Here is a 20,569-nt window from a genome sequence, read left to right on the forward strand (position 1 = left end):
CAGAACATGTATTTGCTGCTGCCTTACCAAAAAAATTCAGTGAATGTGCACAACATTAATGCATAGGTCATTTTGTTCCTTTATCAAAGCTTGCATTCCGCAATATTTACCGCTCATGTTGGCAGCATTGTCATATGATTGACTTCGACAGTCATGTAAACTGATTCCATTGGATTCCAGATATTTCAATAATGCCTCTGTCATTTCACGACCAGTGTGACCTGTATTAGGGATAAAAGTTAGGAATCTCTCATTATTAACTTTTCCATACCCATGTAACAAATTATAATAGTTAACTGATCAATATGAGCCTCATCTGGTGTAGAATCGACAGATACCGAGAAATACTTTGATTTTTTGATAGAACAGAAAATGTACTTTAAAACTTGTGAGCCCATCAAATTTATAATTTCTTCACAAACAGTGGAAGACAGATAACTGATATGGCCTCTTCCTTTATTCGCATGCATCTTAATGTAAGCAGCAAGAAAAGTGTCATATTCACTCAGCAGTTCTAAAATTCCAAGATAATTCCCATTGTGTGGTGATCCAACAATTTCATTATCACCTCAAAAAGCTAACCCTCGTCTGCAATGAACTTTATAGTACTTATTACACGTTGCAGTATTTGATTCTAGTACACACATATTTCAGATTCCTGCTTTGCTAGCTCATGGTAAATTCCTCCAGACTTTTTGCCACGCTGTGCCAAAGTTATAATTGCTTCTAGGTGGCATTTAGATGATTCATGTTCACTGACACGCACTGAGACATGTTTCCAATAGCAAAAACCAGAACTTGAAAAATTAGTAGTGATACTTTTGGACCCAGTCAATTTGCAAATAAAGCAGTATACTTTTCCTGTGTGTGAGGAAAAGCACAACCAATTAGGTTGACATGTTTCACTACTTGTTGTTTTTCGTAGGAACAAATTTGGGGTACATTTCCGAAAAAAGGTTGAGTGTTAAATGTTACTGCTATAACTTGATATGTAAATTATAAATATATATATATATATATATATACATATATATATATATATATATATATATATATATATATATATATATATATATATATATATATATATATGTACACACGCATATATTATATATACAAATGTGTATATTAAATATATATAAATATATATTTAATATATATGTGTATGTATATATATATATATATATATATATATATATATATATATATATGTATGTATATATATATATATATCTATATATCTATATATCTATCTATCTATCTATCTATCTATCTATCTATCTATCTATCTATATATATATATATATATATATATATATATATATATATATATATATATATATATATATATATATATATATATATATATATATATATATATATATATATATATATATATGCATAGTTCAAAATTTCAATCAAGCAAAGTTTTTATTAGGATAAAAAACATACCTTTTAATTTCACATTCTATAATATCTAAAACTTTTGCTTTATCTGTGATGGTCTTTAATAGCAATAATGAACTCTTATTAAAATAATCGATAGCAGATGATCCAATTTCAATAAAAAAACTACTTGGTCTTTGATTGTGTTTCTCTTGGAATACTTCACATAGCACATCACTTACAACCCAAGGAAAACTTAAATATTTTTTTCTTTCAAAAACATTATTTGTGTTGTCATTAATCAAGTTATACCATGCACAAGCTTTTTTCATTTTAGAAACAACATCATTAATACCACTAAAAAAAATTTCACGAAATTTTTTTACCAACGCTTGGTAGCATTCAGCAATAGACTTTGCAGCTTTTCCTCTATCAGCATCAATATAGTTACTCCAACTATATGTAGCACAACCTAAAACCACATCAGCTTCAACTTTCAAGTCAAACCAGGACATGATCATTTTAATATTATGGACATAACAAGTATAGACTTCTAAAGCATCTTCCAAATATTCTTGATAACCTTCAACTATAAGTTTAGAACCAAATGCATTTTCCATACTTACTTCAGCTGAACAATCAAAGTTGAATGCAATAGATTTACATTCACGATAAATATAACCCAGTATTTTATCAGAGCAGTATGAGCTATTCTTATCCATAAAATCAGGATAACCATTTTTTTTAATAAGGTTACGAGCTTCAGAAGGAACTAAAGGAAGTATTCCGGTTTTAGGATAATCAACAGCTGCAGCTTGAGATTTAGCTAATTCAACAGCTAATGGATTACGAGCTCCATCTTCAATAAAATCACAAAGTGCAAGATGCATATAAGCAATTCGACCTAAACTCTCATTCATCATAACTTTCATAAAAAAGTCTACAATATCTTTCTCATCTGTAACATCAACATTTTTATTCGATGGATCAACTAAAGTTAGTTGCGAGTAGTCAAAACGAGGGTATATTAAATGCCTCGGTGGAATAAGTTTCTTATCCCATATAATTGCAAATTGATCACCATCAAGATCACCACCACTGCAAGATGCAGCAAAAGAACATTCACAGTTTATTACAGGAAATACAACAACATTCACTAGATAATGTAAAGAAGGTTCATCAACACAGCATACTACTCTCTGGTCACCTGGATGTAAACAAGGATTTCTGTACACCAAAACGTCACCTATTATAATCTCTTTCTTGTTGTCATGATCTATTTGTAAAAATATTTCCCCTTCTTTCAAAATACCAACTGGATCAGCCACTCCGATCACCAAACATCCATTTTCAACAGAGAGATTAGCTCTTTCCAGTAAATTACGCACTTTGAGTCGATAGATTCCTTGAAGGACAGAAAACCAAAACTTTTCATGGTGAAAGTTAACTATAGATAACCTATCTACTTTTTCTTTTGCAAAATATTCACATAAATATTTTTCAGCAGAACTTTTGTTATTAAAAATCTCTACAACTCTCTCTAATTCAACATGTTGCATTTTCAATAAAATTCCAGAAAATAAATTAGAATCAACAGCATTTAAAAGTGTAATTACTTCTCTATTTAGCTTCAAAGAATTATATTTTGCGAAAGAAGTTATACAGAAACTTTTGTCACCATTTTCAAACTTTTTCATAGATGGACGGAAGGCAAATGGTTTGTTTTTCAAATCTGGATCATCATCATTTGTACACACTAGAACTCCTTTTATACCAGAAAATCTAATTTGTAGAGCAGAGGTTTGATCAACTTTAAGAAATTTTGATATACAAGCACACATTGATAAAGATATTTTACCACATCCATCAGTGGTTAGTTCACCATTTTTTGCTTTTAGATCATCTATCCAAGAGTACATATCAAGGCTAATGTTAAAAAACTTTCCCATATCGGCTGTAGCATAAAGACCAAGGCGAGATAAATATTTTGCAACACTGTTGAACTGTTCTGGCTGAGGAATAATTTGGCCTCTCAATTTTTTTATTTCAGTATTACAAGATACCTGAATAAAATAGGCCTTATGATCTCTGAGTTGACTTGCCGAAGATGTGAAAAACAAATATCTTAAATCATTTACCGCAATTCCATCTTTGATAAGTACTGAAATATACTCCATGGTATCTTGTAACTTTGACATATCTTCATCTTTAAAGGAAACAATTAATTTGTTGTAACAAAAAAGTAAGCGCAGCAATCTATTTGATGCTACTGGAACTGGAGGCAGCATCACAATGCGAGTAGGTGTTGCAAGAACGCGTTTGGTCATAATACAATTTGAAGGGATTACATCCTTTAAAATATCCCATTTTGATGAAGGAACTTTTAAGATATGATTAAATTCATTTTCATAAATAGTAAAAAAAGGGTCAAAGTACGAGTACTTATTCAATTGGCTGAAAACTGCTTTTATTGCTGCTTCACATAACTGAAGGACTTCATTTAAAGATAATCCTAAATACTCATTTTTTTCTATATGCTTAACTATATCATTTAGTGGATCATTGGGTAAACAGAGCAGTCTTGAATCTTTTATACAACCTAAATACCACTTTATTTCTTCCAAAGCTTCCATCGAATAATTGCATGAATATTCATTTAAATCATTAGCTTGCTCAACAATTTTTAGTTTTACATAAAAATGCGGAACTGGAAATAATTTTGGAGAAAGTAGTGCCTGTTGAACTTCCTGAACTTTGTTTATAGAAAAAGTTATTTGCAATAGTGAGAACTTCGAAAACAATTTTGGTAAATCTGAATGTATTACTCTTACCTTCTTGTCTTCTATTAACATGTAAATAAAAGGTGCATGCAACAATACCAAGCTCAACGAGAAAGAATCCTTGTCAATTGAAAGCAAACCAAAATATCCAAAAGATGTTAACGGAACTTTAACAAACATTTGAAAAATATCCTCAAAATAAGTTATAATAAATTCTTTTTCGGTAAACGAACAGCTTTTAGCATAAATTTCTTTTGCTATAACACATGATGTTTTATTGACAAAATAACCGATCCCAAACTTTGTTATTTCAATGTCTTTTGAGCATTCAAAATTACAAGATTTAATACTAAACTGAGCCCATGATGGACATACACAAACATCATCAAGTTTTACAATGAAGTTGAAAGTTCTACAAAATTGTAAAAACGCATCTAAAGAAGTAGATATATGTGAGTGTGTTCGAGCACCAACAAGAAAAACTATACAATCTTTTGAAAACACTCGAAGAGTAGATGATTTTATCTCAGCAGTGGTATTAATAATTTCAAAATGTTTAACTTTAAACTCACTGCATTCTTGAAGAACCTCAAGAATTTTTTCTTTAGCTTTAGTTAAATCAATTTTTTTGATTTCCACATAAATTAAAAATGAGAAATCGTGACTTTCTTCTTTATTATCAAATTCCATTTTAGGCTTATCAATATAATGTTCTTTAATTTTCTTTATAATATCTTGAGATAAATTAGAAAAATGGCATTGGGAATTAGAATGCTTTTGTAAAACAATATTCAAGATTTCTTCCTGTTTAAAAAGAGCGTTGATTCTTTCAACTTCATGCATACTTTGAAATGAAAAAAATTTACTTCCAGGTTTTCTAGCTCGACCTCTTACTTGAATAAATTGGATAAGACTTTTGACTGAAGTAAAAGAAACAACTACATCACATTCAGCAACATCAAGCCCTTCTTCTAAAACTGAAGTAGCCACAATTAAGTTACATTCACCTGTCGCAAAATCCCTTATTGCAAGCTCTTGTTCACCTTCCCATAACATACCGTCATATCCACCATGACCAAATACCATTCTAAGATTAAACATGCCAAAATTTTCACACAGAAACTTGTATAATGCCCTTGCAACATTTCTAGTGTGAACAAAAATAAGTACTTTTGAGGTCTTCTCCAGATCACCTAAAATTTTTGATAATTTGATTAGACGAGCAGAATCTTCATGAACACTTTCATAGGCTGTACTAATTTCTTTCACATAATCTTTTATAACATTATATGCAGTACTAACACCCATAATAGCACACATTTCTAATGATTCTATATAAATATAAGCAACTTTTATAGCTGAGATAACTCCAGAATGTTCTTGATAATTACTTTCTAATGCACGCAAATCTCCAATCATCTGGTAAGAATTCGATAAATTATGCTTTAATTCATTTCCTGAAATTTTCAAAGGAGAATATATATTATTCTTAAGATGTTCATTAAACATTGGAACTACCTGATTTAAAAAACTTGACTGATCTTCTGAGTATGCAAACTCCAAAGTTATAATATTTTGTTCAGATTTTGATAGTGCAGGACAAAAAATCTTAGCAGATGGAAAACTTAAAAGAAATTTTTGAAGTCTGTCTATACCTTTAGTAATGGTTTTTGCATTAATTGGAGACGCGGTTAAGCCTAAGATTCTAGGCTGAGTTGCTAATGGCATGGAAGTAAAAAATTGAATAACATCCAAATACTTATGACCACCAGTTGCATGATGACACTCATCAATTACTACCACACAAAATATGTTTACATCAATGTATTTTTGCATAACCATTTCATAAAATGCTCCAGCAGTAATAACTAAAACATCAAAACATCCATCATTTATACGTTTGACAGCATTTTTATTCATATTTTCACCACACAAGCTTATTATTCTTAGGTTAGTATCGCATGAAATTGAAGCTGCATGTTGAAAAACAAGTGGAACTCTATCAACAATCATTAGACCCATTTTTTGTGGATTTAATTCACACATGCGTCCTATTAACATTGAAGCTATGAGCGTTTTTCCGAAACCAGTTTGAAGTACAACAACTAAATTATTTTGAAGTGCTTCCACAAACGCTTCTATCTGATATTGCCGTGGATTTTTTTTAAGTGAAACTGAAAACCATTCAAACAAATTTAAATTTTCTGCGGATGGAAAGACTGTCTTGGTTGCTCCTTTTTTGATGTTACTTTTTTCTACAAAATTTTCATTTAGCATTCCAAATAAATTATCTCTGTCTCTTTGATCTATTTTCGATGCAAAGCTTTTGTATGTATTCCACCATTTTTCTTTTATTGTTAGGCTGCGTTGACAAAGTTTTACTTTATCAGCAGCAAATGCCAGAAGATTTATTCCATCTGGACCTATTGGAAGTATACAGCCAATACTATTGTCACAGTTACTACATTTTATGCGTAACTTTTTATTATCTTGGAATTCGTAAATCTTTTTTTCTAATTTGACTAACTGATATAATTCTGGCTTAATCGATAAATGCACATCTTTATCAGCTTTAACAAAAAAGAATAAATTGCTAGATGCAACCAATATTTCAGAACAGTCAAGACAATCCACCATACCTTAAAAAAAAAAAATTTGAAAATTAATATTTTTTCAAAGAACTTTTTATAAGATTTTTTCTAATTTTTTTCAAAGAAGTTTTTGTTAATAAAATGCTTATTTTCAATTAATGTAACTAAATTATCTTTATAATCTTTAATAATATAATTTTAATATTTCCTCATTGCTTAAGTTTTTATGCAGGGAAGCACTAAAGTAAACATAATTTTTAATGCACTCTCCTATTTAAAAACCAGCTTAACATCTTTAAACTTAAATACTTAATGTTTTTATGATCATACTATTAATTTTTTTACTTCATAAACTTTTAATCTCTTTTATCCTTACCGCAGTGAAGACATTTCTTTAACATAAAATTTTTTCAGAAACAATTTAGGTAATCATTCGATATTTATTAAAGTTTTTGTTTTCTGCTTCAAAAATGGTTTCTTTTGTAATTAGTAACTTGATAATTAATATAAACTTTATATTATAAATATAAAATATAAAAAATTAAAAAGAAGTTTAGAAAATCCTCTACTAAGAATAAATAAATAAAAAACTATGAAAATATTATAAAAAAAAAAAAAAGTAAAAAGTTTGGACTAAGAGGGTTTTAATTGTAATTTAGCAAACCTGAATTAAAATTAAGTATATAGCAATTTTATATATTAAAATAATTATGTTAAATTTTTTTTTGGAGATAAATAAGTCTCTATCAGAGAAAATCAATTCCAGAGAAATCTATTGCAATTGAATAATATTGCATTGATAATTATTAATATGTAATCTTACATTTGTTCGAATAATCATTTAGATATCTGCAACAGAAGTTAAACAGATTTCAGATGGTAAATTATTACACAAACTTGTTACTGGGTCATTCTGTGTCAAATCAACCAAAAAAAAAATTTTCGGCACCATGTCATCTTGGATTTTGATAATTTTTATAATACAACCTTAAATTAATGAGAGATTTTCACTCTTCACTTCACTCAAAATTTTAGTATTCGAATCCATACGGTTTCAGAAATATTGATACTCTATCCCAATCTCTTTTTTGACTGTTTTTTTTAGCACCATTTGTTTTTTTAGCTAATTGCACAACATAATTAGCTTTAACTTATGAAATACTTGTTCAAAAGTGGTAAAAATGTTTATCTAACTATTTGTTAGGGTAATGAACTCAAAACTGATGGCTAAACCCCCCCCCCCCCCCGAAAATCAAGCTTCTACATGAAAATCTAATTTCAAAATGGTGTAACACTTATTGTATGTTTTTTGATGTCACATACAAAAAATGTTTATCTTGAGATGCCTTAATGATATGATTCTGAAATTTTTTCTTAAGGTTCTATATGTAACAAACTCCATAATATAAAAAAACTGCAAGGGTTTTATTTTTTAAATTAGATTTATTTGCATTTAAAGTCTTATAATAATAAACCAAAAAATATAGAAACAATAAAAAATAAATAAACAAATAGAAACAAGTAAACTGCAATAAGAAAAATTAAAATTAGAAGGCAATAAGAATTGACCATCTTTAATATAAAAAATTAGTTCTCTGGTTTAAAGTTTGCCCAGCTGTCTTCAACGCGTTGATGATCAATTTAACTGATTTTGTATTGTCTTCCTGTGAGAGTTGTTGGGATATTAATCATTAACAATAGGTTTGTTGATGGAACCCAGCACACATCATCTCTAAAAGGCCAATAATATGACTTTGAAGGGTAACATGGATGCATGAATCTAACTTGAAAGTCTTTATTTTCAACATCAATCTCCTCAACTAGTCCAATCCATGGATTCTTATTGTATACCAAACATACACACACTCCAATGCTTATATTAAACAAGCATTCTTTAACAATCCCATCAGTTTGAAAATTAAAAACAAATGAATACTCCAATTGTTCAGAAATAACTTTAGTTCCAATTTTTGTGTTACTTATTGGAATGAAATTGTGATAGCTGAGAGTGCCTGGTAGCATTTTGCAGTTGTTTATCTTTGCTCCATTTTAATTCGGATTATCATGTTTGACTCCTTAGATATGTAATAAAAGTTAATTTCTATGATTTCAGTTTGACAAAAATAAAATATTGCAGATACTGTAATTATATGATTTGATGTTGTCTGATTAAGGCTAGCAATTGAAGTTAGTTGTTAAACACTCCCACCAATACCATCACAGGGTGATTTACCGTGACTTGTAGCAAAGAAAGACCATGTACATTTTACAAAAAAATCTTGTTCATGGTGGGATATATTTGTGAAGTGTTTGCAGTTTTTGTACTGGCCAGCACACCAATCTGAAAAGTAATGAACAGTTTCTATTTGATGAGAAATATTGCTTTTAATATGTTTAACTATTAACTTCATCACATGATATACCATATCTACATCATGCAGTAAATCATCAGAGATAAAACATATTGAATCACATTTGAGAACATTATTTACTTTATAGTAAACTACTGTTGAATGCTATGTTGCTTGAATTTTGTTGAAAACTTTCTACTTCGTCTTGTACTACAAACTCATAGTTTTCTGAGAAATCACAAAGGACAATGACCTCAGTACTACTTAACTCATCTTTTAATTTTCTTAAAGAAGCAGCTTGACTTTTCACAATATAAGAATGAACAGTAAGCTTTTGTAACTTATTTTTCAGAGTATTAATGAAGCTACTTATGGTTTCTGTTTGACTTACTAGCTCAGATCAGTCTGTTGTTTTCCATTGTTTATAATCTATACAACAATCATCGCCTCCATCAATATCTTCTTAAGAACTCAACTCGTTTTCAATATAATTTCTTAATTTAGAATCTTCTGGACACAAAGGACAACAATTTATCATGCAATTCTTGTTAGCCCTACTACAAACAAGCATATCAATAAGTTCATGATGATCCTTTGATAATTCAACTGCACTAATCATTAACTTAACATTTTGATGGTAGATGCACAAACATACTGTATGCGTACCAGATGCTCCTACTGTAATGCACCATTTTGGACAATGTGAGCAAAAGTTAGAAAAACAAGTCTTTATATCTGGATGACTGGTTTTAAAGTTAGCAAATAGTTCTTTTAGATTTGAGAGAATTAAACGCTTTTGCATGTGAGATCTTCGAGTTATACTCACAAAATCTTTTTTACCAGCCATTTGTCTGCTATTTTCATCGTTACAATAAAATTCAATAATTCTATCTACAGTCTCTTGAGATATTTCTTTTCCTTTTTTTTTTCAGGGAACAATAAAATACCATTTTTCTGCAGCAATTTGCGTGATATCTGCACCATATAATTAGTAACACTAAATTCTCTTTCTATGTCTTTGTTAGACCAAGAAATTGGAATCAGTGTTAGTAGTTGAATTTTCTAATTCCGATTTAAATTAACATTTTTTCTTTGATTTTTCCTATAAGTATATCCATGTCATTTGCTTTATTTTTAACTTCCTTAGACAATTTATTGAAGGAATCTTCTTGGCTAAACTGATCAAGATCTATATTTTTAAAGTCCTTGCAATACCTAACTTTACTCTTTTTCGAACATGTAATAATTTCTTTTTAACAAGAGCAATTCTTGAGTGCCTATTCACAGCATGCATTTTAAGAGGACTTATGTTCATAACCATCAAAGAAGAATTTATAAAAAAAAGTTTTTTTTTATAAATGCATTTTTGGACCTTATCTAAAAGAGAAAGAGCATTATTAGAAGAACCAGCCCAAATATTGACAACAGTATTTCATACAGGGACGAATAAAAGATTTGTATAGATAGTGAATGGAATCTGGAGAGAGAAATTAACAAGCACAATAAAGACAAGCAACCTTAGCAGATGCTAATTTAGTAATCGATTGCATATATGGTTTCCGTGATAGGTCAGTAGTAAATGATTATCCAAGAAGACATAAAGAAGTGGACTCAGTGAGAGGGTTGCCATTCATTAATATAGGAATGTCGACAGTATTGCAATAGTTGTTTGCAGTATATAACTGAGATTTGTTGGAGTTAAAGTTTTTAAGCCACTGTGAGCCCCAATCTGTTACAGAAGTGAGATCAGATTCATGATTGGCTGCCTGTTCTAAGAAATTTATCAGAGAAGACTTTTTGTCAAGACAGGAGTATAAAGTTGAGTCATCAGCAAAAAGAGCTACTTTAGATGCAAGGGTATTAGGAACATTGTATAATAAAGCGATTAGAAAGAAATGATTTGATAATCTCAAAAACTTTCTCAGATAAGCTATATGAAACAAGCTTATGGAAAAGACAAACATGCCAAACTTAGTTGGAAGCCTTAGATATGTCAAGAGCAATAGCCCAAGCATCTCTGCCTCCATCTAATGCACAATAAAATCTTTCAGTCAAAGCAGTTAGCAAATCAGCTGTGGAGCGAGGGAATCAAAAACTGTATTGATTGTCTGACAGCAAGTTATTTGGTTCAAGATGGGATGTGAGAAATTTGTTTATCAAAGACTCAAAGACCTTGCTAATAACAAAAAGAAGACTGATTGGACGATAATTGGAAGGGTCAGAATGTTCACTGGAGTTTTTGAAAATTGGAACAACAGGTGCCATTTTCAGCAGGCAGGAAAACAAGACTCAGTCAAGCACTTATTAAATAGTTTAAAGAAAATTGAAGAGAGTTCTGGAGAGCAATTTTGTAAGACTGTGACATGAATGTTGTCTGGACCACAATCCATAGTAGAGTTTAATCAAGATGTGGCTTTATCAACCAAAGCTGGAGTGATTTGAATGTCTAACAATGTCTTTTATTAAGTAATAAAATGAAAACAGTACCTGTGTTTGATGCTATGTACATATTTTAAATTTGCATGTTTGTGATACTTGTGACAATATAGCAGCCAAGAATTTACATGAATCGCTTGAGTACCTTTTTTTCTGATTCTTATAAATAAATGAGCATTTGCAAAAAGAATCGCAAAAATTGGAATAAAAAAACTTAGAACACTTAGAACAATATAACATTAGGGGAATGAGAAAAACTGATATGATCTAGAAAAAATGCTTTGTGTGTTTTTGACAGATTTGTTCATCAAAAATCTTTGATCAAAAATCCATATATAAAGCAACTTCATTAAAAAGTAAATTGTGAGAATTCCAAGTTATTTTAACAGCTCATTTATTTCTTAAAGTTTTTGATGCTATTGGACATACAATAGCAGTTTACTGGTGTATGGTATATATGAAGCAAATTAGATATGCAATTATAAAATATTTCATAGGCACATACTATTATTATATGCCTTATTACTTAAGGCATATAATAATAGTATGTGCCTATGAAATATTTTATAATTGCATATCTAATTTGCTTCATATATATATATATGTATATATATACATACATATATATATATATATATATATATATATATATATATATATATATATATATATATATATACATATATATATATATATATTTGTTTGTTTATTCAGATTTATCAATAATAATTCAGGTTTATCAATAATATTTGTAATAATTCTAGTTCATAAGGAATAAAATGTTTATAATATATTGATGAAGAGTTGCAGCACCAGGCACCTCCATGCTGACAAATACTGGACATACGATGTGTCTATTCTTATATTGTTAGTGCGTCAAATCAGCTTTTGAATGTGTCAGTTGAAAAGAAGTTAACGCTTGGCAGTAAAGCATTCCATGCATTGACTACGCGGTTTGTAAAGAACTATTATCTTTCGGCACAGTACTTGACTAATGGTTTAGTAAGTCTTGAGTTATTACCACGAAGGTTATACTGGGAAAGCGTTTGTGCGTAGACTCGAGGCACAATAAATTCGATTTTCTCAACACCATACACAATCTTATGTTGCGGAATTAAATCATTTCTAATTCGTCTTTCTTTTAGTTTGGTTAGGCCAAGAATTGTAAGCCTTTCTCCATATGATTTATGTTTGATGTCTGTGACCAGCTTTGTCGCACACTTTTGAATGCTTTCAATAGCCTTGATGTCTCCCTTCAGATGTGGCGACCATGATTGGATAGCAAATTCGAGGTGTAGTCTAACATACAATTTGTAAAGGACTTTCCAAAGAATGAGACCTCTGCTGAAAGATTTCTTAAGCCAACTTAGAACCTGGCTTGCTCTTGCAGCCACTGCTTCAACTTGATACTTGACTTTCAAGTCTTCTGAAACAAGAACACCTAGATCTCTTTCGGCTGAAGTTGTACTCAGTTCTTGTCTTATTCCCATCCGATCAGTCAATGTGTAGACAAAGACTGATTTGTTGGAGCGACCTACGTGCATGCATTTGCATTTGTCCAAGTTGAAGAGCACTTTTTATTAAATTAGCCACTTTTTGGACCATTTTACTGTTTTGTCAATGTCTAGCTAAAGGCGTGCTTTGTCCTCCTCTGTTTTGATGACACCTAATATTTTGCTGTCATCAGCATATATCTTGATGTGGTGAGTTATGTACAGTAGGTCATTTATGTTGAGGATGAAGAGCAACAGTCCTTGCACCAATCCCTGAGGCACTCCACTAGTTACCTCTTTCCACTCAGATTCAACTTTGCCAACAACAACTCTTTGCTTTCGGTTAGCCAGCCAGTTTGATATCCACCTGAACAGTGAGCCACATAAACCATAAGCTCTTAGTTTATGTAGAAGTCTTTTGTGCGGCACTTTGTCGAAGGCTTTCATAAAGTCAGTGTATATCACATATGGCATAGCCTCAATGTACTGCGTCGGTCAGAATGTCATGAGCTTCTAGTAGATTAGACACACAGCCCAGCTTAGGTAAAAAATCATGTTGAGCTTTTTTAAATAGACCATTATTAAAGCAGTGCTTCATGATTCGTTCATGAATGAAGCTCTCCATTATCTTGCATGGTACTGATGTTAGTGACATTGGTTTGTAGTGTGAGCACTTCTTTCTGCTACCGGTCTTGAAGATTGGTGTTATAATTGACAGTTTCCAAAGATTGGGTACTTTGCCTTTGGAGAGAGACTTACAGTAGATCATTGCTGATGGTACAGAGATCACAGCAGCGCAATTGTGAAGTACACAAGGGTCCATTCCGTCATTTAGATTTTGTTTTGATTAGATTTTCAAGCTTTTGCTGTAGCACTGCATGCATGATTGTAGCTTCATTTAAATCATACTATGCTTTTTTTTAATTTTTTTTAATTATTCACCTCCCCAAGGCCGAAAGGGCCACAACAATCAAGGAGGCTACTTTTGCAGTTACAACCCTCCCTCAACTCTATAACTCCAAAACACAAACCTTGACAAACAAGGCCGCTGCGCAGTGAAACAAGTTGAGCGCTGTACTACCAGGGAGGTGGTGGGGATTGAACTTAGAACTTCTCAATTATGAGGCGAGCGCTCTACCACTACACCACTACCGCTTGCATTTGATCTCTGAAATTTGGCAATTGATCTAGAGGCTCAACAACAAATGCAGACTGAAAATAGTTACTAAGTAAATGAGAAATTTCATGCATACTTTTAGTTACTTTTCTTGCATCATTTTCACCATTTCATTTTCTATTTGCTTATGTTTAACTTGGTTATGAAGTCGTTTTGGGTCATGGTTATAACATGCTGCAATCTTCCTCTTGTAGCCAACTGTTGCTGCTTTCACCACCTTGCTGAGTCTTTTACATGCTGCTTTGTGCTCCTTACGAATTCCCTCATGCGCCCATCTACCGGCTGTTAAGTATTTGCACCATATTGCTCTCTTCTCTTTCAAAACTACTTCGACTTCAAGGGTGTTCCATGGTTCTTTTTTACTCTTGAAAGGTAATGTGATTGCAGGTTTTTAGATTTCGATTGCTGCATTAATTTTTTCTATTAATAACTTATAGTTATTGCTAGCTGTAAAGGAATTGAAGATACTTGTCCAATCAATGGATATTATATGTGCTGAGATGGCATCGTAGTTTGCACTAATCCATATATACCTCTTTTTGTTGCTGTCTGTCATTTGGTCGTTGTTTGTTTCACCTGCTGGTGTATGTGACCTAGTGAGTCACCTTTATGCAGTTTGATAATTCGGTCTGGTTCCTCAATGATAAGTAAGTCAAGTGTGTTTCTTGGCTCTTCTTCCCTATTTCTTCTATAAGTATGGAACATTACCATTTGTGTAAGAAAGTTCATGTTTAGACATTGGAATAACATATCACTTTGATGCTCATTTTGCACATAGGCAACTGTTGCTCATGCTCAGTCCAAGTCAAGTTCTTCATATATTGTGTGAATGAAGTTGAAGTCGCCATAGATAAACATGGATGAGCATTCCAGTTATGAAATGCTTCACTTTGCAGTTCCAATTGTCTTTATTCCTTTTTCAAGCATTAATTTGTTGTTGTCTTGTGGACGATAAATGCAACCCAGGAGAATTGACTCTTTGCCTAACTTTATAACTTGCCATACTTGCTCTATATCCGATGAATTCAATTGCGTTATATCTATTTCAGCTACAGGTATGTCATTTATGTATATTGCAACATCTTTTCCCCTAACTCCTCTGTTTTTTTTGTGTATTTGGTATCCTGGTAGTCAAATGTCTAGCGTGTTAGTGAACCATGACTATGCATCGCACAGATCCAGTAATCTGTGGATGATCCAGTGAAAGGGCTTATCCAATTTTGCCTTTACAAGCTCTTCATTCTTTTGCTTTATCTCATTAAATAGTTTGTTTATTGCTTCTTGTTTGGCTGGAATGACGTTTCCATGTGAGTAGACTTGTGCAAATTGTTCTATGCTGTGGTAGTTACCCTTTCTCAGTGCCTCACATTGGGTGATTGCAGATTTAAGTATTACTTGGTTGACCCTGACCAGCTCTGTTGAGTTTTGATCACCTTTTTGAGAGCTGTTCTGTCTCCTTTCTCTCTTTTTATATCGATGAACATGTACAATCTTGTCTATCGGTGAACATGTACAATCTCACTTCAATGGCATCAAAGAACTCATTGACGAGCTCTTCATCACTTATGTTTGTTGATTTCTTGAGTCCTACAATGACTCAATATGTCCTTTCTTGTCTTTATTTTAGCTGCCGCTAAGTTGACAATTTAGTTCCTTTTTGTCATGTCAAGGTAGGATAGTTCTTCATTTGTTGTTCATGAATTTGCTGCTGGAGGTCTGTTTGCCAAAGCGTCGATTTACTCGCGTAAGTTTTTGATGTCATTATCATGTTGTTGTTTCATTTCAATTATGGCTATTCTCAACGCAACTTTGATCATATCAGCTGTTTTGATCCTGTAGAATTTGTCTAATGTGTCTGTTATACTTGTTCCAAGTTTAATTGCTGTGTCAGTAGCGTTATTTATAATTGTTTCCATAGATTTTTCCTCAATATTTCTCATCATCATTATGATCAAATATTGAATAATTAAGATCCAGTTTTATTGAAAGACTCTCACGTAATAAGTAAATTATAGCTGGTATTCAGTATTTATAAAATATGCTATTTTTATATTTAATTATATATGTTTAGTAAAAAAATGTTGTTTTTTTTTCATGGTGTGGAAAATCAAAATATATTAATAATAATCACAGTTCAAAATCATGCTTAATTATGCTTGATTATAATTTATGCCTACAAAAATAATTATACCAAATTAATATGCATTCTACATATTGTTAATTGTATGCTGCAGTTAAATTTATTTTAACACTCACTGTTACACAGGTGAGATCATTCAGCAAACTTAAAATATTTAAAAATCATTTCCAATCTTCTTTGAATCAAGAAAATCTTGCAGCAATCACACTTATGTCTATTGAATGAGATATATTTGATGCTATTGATTTCCAAGAAATATTGATGAACTAGATGTTATCAGTGTAAAGACCAAAGTGAATTACACAATATTATTTATATTAAATATAATATTTATGTTAAAATTATTAATGTTAATATTATTACTTAATAAACAGTTAAATTTTGAATTTGTTTACTAGGTACCCAGTTAACCATTTACACTGGAATTGAGCTGGGATAGAGTTTGAGCTGGAACTTGATCTGGGTACAAGATGGGTTCCATATGGTGTAAAGTTATTGCCACAAATTGAATCTGGGTTTCTTTTTTGCATATTTATTTATAACAGATTGAAAATGTACTTTTGATTCTAAATATTGCAAAAAACTTATGACATAAGCTTTTTACAATGTTTTAAGATCAAAACTAAATTTTCAATTTTATATTGAACTTAAGAACCTTTTTATAATTGTATATTTAATTTATTTCACAGCATGTTTGAATAATCATGAATGTTTTGCAAATATTAGTAACTTGCTATAGTATATATCTTATCATTACTATTATTATATAATATATCTTTTTTATAACTATTAATACATGTATAACATTATATTATTATATGACTATATCATATAGCCATACAATGATATAATATTATATGTGTATTTACAAAGTTATAAAAAAGATATTAAACGTTACTACATATTATGATATAATCAATAACACAATGAAAATTGATTTACTATAGCAAGATATAGTTACAAATACCTACAAAACATTCATGATTATTCAGACATGTTGTAAAATAAATCTAATATACAATTTACAATTACAAAAAAAAAATAAAAAAAAAAATTATAAAATTCTTTTCAAGCTCAATCAAAAATTTATATATATTATATATAATATATATATTTATTTTTTTAGGTTGTAGTAAACTTGTCACAATTAAAATTGGTAAAAAAAGTTTTAGCCTAAATGATTAAAACAATGGCAACTGAATATGTAAGAATAGCATCGTAATATTATATTTTTTTAAAAGTAAAAATAATACGAATGAAAATTTTAAAAGTTGAAATGTAAGACAGTGAGAACTTGATATGGATATGATAGCAATATTAATTTTATAAAAATGAAAAAAAATTTGTATTAAATGTTTAGATTACATGAATAATTGTACCTTTGTTAATGTATTGTAATTTTGCATTTATAATCATTTTTTTTTTTTTATAGTATGGAGTGTTAGTGAAAAAAAAAAACACCTTAAACAATAATTTATTTTAGCAATGCATTTTTTATTTATGTTATTTTTGTTTAAGACTTGAATAAATCTTTTTATTTAAGAGGCTTAATAATATCTATGTTATGTTTTAAGAGTTTACAGCTGAGATTTTTTCTGGTTATGAAATGATATATCAACTACAACTACATGAATGGTATAATAGTAACACATTTTTCAGACCAAAAACAGTTTGTTTTGCATTGTTTTCAATAAAATGTTATAAAAAAATATTAGAAAAATCCTTTTAAAAAGTACTTATATAGTAATATGACATAATTTGTAGTAAGTAAACACTTGGAGGAATTTTCACATAAACTTCATTTGTTACCTCCATGGTATTTTTTATAATTTTTATTTACATGTTTATTCAGATGATTAGTAGATTAATAATTTTTTTTCTAAAATTAGATCATTTATGGTAAAGCTTATATGTTATTTATGCAATATCATTTCAATAATCATTTTATTAAATTGTATTTTATTAAATTGTATATTTTATTAAATTGTATATGGCAGCATGTATTTTCATGTAAAGTCATTAATCACACTGTAGTAATGTTTAAAATTCATCTATGTATAATTAGTTTTACAAATAATTTATCTCAGGGTGTTACATTTTTTCAGAAATTGCTGTGAAATAAATTTGATATATAATCATAAAATGTACCTCAAATGCAATATGAAATCATAAAAGAAGTTTTGGTCCTAAATAATTGAAAATTCCTTTATTTTATTTGAATAATCGTCATTATAGTTGTAAGTACACTTAGTTAAAATTGTAGGTGGATTTTAATTGCGATAATAAGTTTAATATTAAATTTTGCTATTGTAATATAAGTCAAAATTACAATTGTTTTTAATTTTTCAATATTTTTAAACTATAGTAAATTATAATTTTAAAGTTATAATATTATTTAGTTAGATATAATCAAAATTTTATTGATATTGACTATTTTTGAATTTATAAATTTAAAGATATGAAACCATCAGCCAAGATGACTAAGGATTTGATATCATCTTAATTTAAACAAGACTTAAAAATTTAAATACGCAACATTGTATTCTTGCTATATCATAGTTCATTCTTTAGTTTGACAAGGTTCTTACTGATTTTTTTAATATTAGAAGAATAGCTAATAAATCTTTTTTTTTTTTAATGTCTAAATAAAAATATTTATACAACTATCTATTTGTTTCATATTGAGGCTCTCCATTATTTATTTTTATATTTTATTTTTTATTTATGTTATTTTTAACAATTATGATAAATTTTTTGTTTATAAGATTTAATAGTAATAGTGTTTTGCTTTTAAATTTGCTTTGATGTAATTAATGGGTGACAACAAACCTTTATTTTTATTTTAAAAATTAGTGTAAAAAAGGATGAAAGCACTAAAGAAGAAAAACGATAAAATTAAAGCAGAATATTATCATGCGATCATGGCGTAATGAGAGAATTACTGAGGCAGCATAGAACTATTGTCGAGCAGTTTGAATCAAATCATTGTTTAATAATAGTATTTTATTGCTTAAAAATACCATAAAATTCGAATCTGTTTTTTAAACTACTTCATACAAATTATGTCAGACCAAATAATCATGCACCTATTACAACTTATTGCTTTTCACCGAATTTAATATAAATAGTACCTTAACTTTTTTATGTTCAATAAAAATTGCAACACATGAATGAAAAAATTTGCAAATCTAAAAAAAAAAATTTAAATAAATAAGAAAGTGCGCGCTATACAGCAAAAATATCTAGGTTCAATATGGAATTTTCCATCAAAAACCCAGACTATTCCAAGAGGAGACCCAGTTGGATCACGCTGACAAAATCACAATTGGAGATACCCAGATGGGTCCCAGCATTTCCCCTGTTGGATCCTGGTTGGGACCCAGTTGCACTGGTTAACTGGGTAGTTATTAGAGGCAGTAGGATTAAATAAAAACTTAAGTTAAGTACCTTTATCTTTTTGTGTTTCTTTTTCTTCTTTGTTTCTTTTTTTTTTTCTAGATTTTTTTTTTTTAATTTTATCAATATTTTTTACTTTAGAGTCTAGTCTAAGAATAAGTTAATTAAAATGGAATAAATATATTTTATACATAAACACATAAACAATAACAACAACAACAACAACAACAACAACAACAACAACAACAACAACAACAACAACAACAACAACAACAACAACAACAACAACAACAACAACAACAACAACAACGACAACAATAACAACAACAATAATTACTATTATTTGGCTTTTAAGCTGAAAAATTGATATACACTATTGATATACACTAGCTTTATCTTTCATTTAAAACTTATTTTAAATCTCTTTGCAGAACAGCTTTTGCTAAATTAGCTATGTTTGTTAGTGGTGTCTCAAGTCTACGAAAAATTGTGGTATTTAAAAAAATTAGCTTAAGTCTTATAAATTTATCAGTCCTACTAAACGTTTTTGGCCAGCAATCGACTTTGAAATCCTACCTCGACATTCAACCATACCAAGAAATATATAACAAATAATAAACAAGATTACTCGAAATGTATTATTTATCTGTAATTATTATATACTATTAATAATTAGATATACTTTATTATTATCCGCTTTATACATTTTATCATCAGTGGCGTTTTTATTATTTTATAATTATGATGATTAATATTATTAATGGCGTGATTATTATTTAACTTTGCTTTGTTTGATTTGAATAAAATTCTGGGAAATAA

The 20,569-nt window shown here is 29.7% G+C and overlaps 2 protein-coding genes across 13 annotated transcripts in view; both read right to left on the reverse strand.

Moving 5' to 3' along the window:
- Positions 1-19,903, reverse strand: part of LOC105846434 (uncharacterized) — a 50,903-nt gene extending 31,000 nt beyond the window's left edge. For 6 of the 12 annotated variants that reach the window (XR_010637582.1, XR_010637580.1, XM_065793270.1 and 3 more), the window contains exons 1-3: positions 19,802-19,903; positions 19,486-19,542; positions 1,453-6,805 (exon numbers count right to left, since the gene is read on the reverse strand). Coding sequence is in view for 8 of the 12 variants with exons in the window: in XM_065793270.1 (XP_065649342.1) it covers positions 1,453-6,803 (5,351 nt within the window). In the remaining 4 variants the exon portion in view is untranslated. The remainder of the gene's footprint in view (positions 1-1,452; positions 6,806-19,485; positions 19,543-19,801) is intronic. The other 6 variants (XR_010637583.1, XR_010637581.1, XM_065793271.1 and 3 more) reach the window with 1 other exon arrangement.
- LOC136078685 (uncharacterized) lies at positions 12,513-13,034 on the reverse strand. The gene has a single exon (XM_065794470.1). The coding sequence runs from the start codon at positions 13,032-13,034 to the stop codon at positions 12,513-12,515; it is 522 nt and encodes a 173-aa protein (XP_065650542.1).
- Positions 19,904-20,569: the final 666 nt, after the last annotated feature.

Source organism: Hydra vulgaris, chromosome 03, assembly GCF_038396675.1.
Source record: "Hydra vulgaris chromosome 03, alternate assembly HydraT2T_AEP".
Classification (NCBI taxonomy): domain Eukaryota; kingdom Metazoa; phylum Cnidaria; class Hydrozoa; order Anthoathecata; family Hydridae; genus Hydra; species Hydra vulgaris.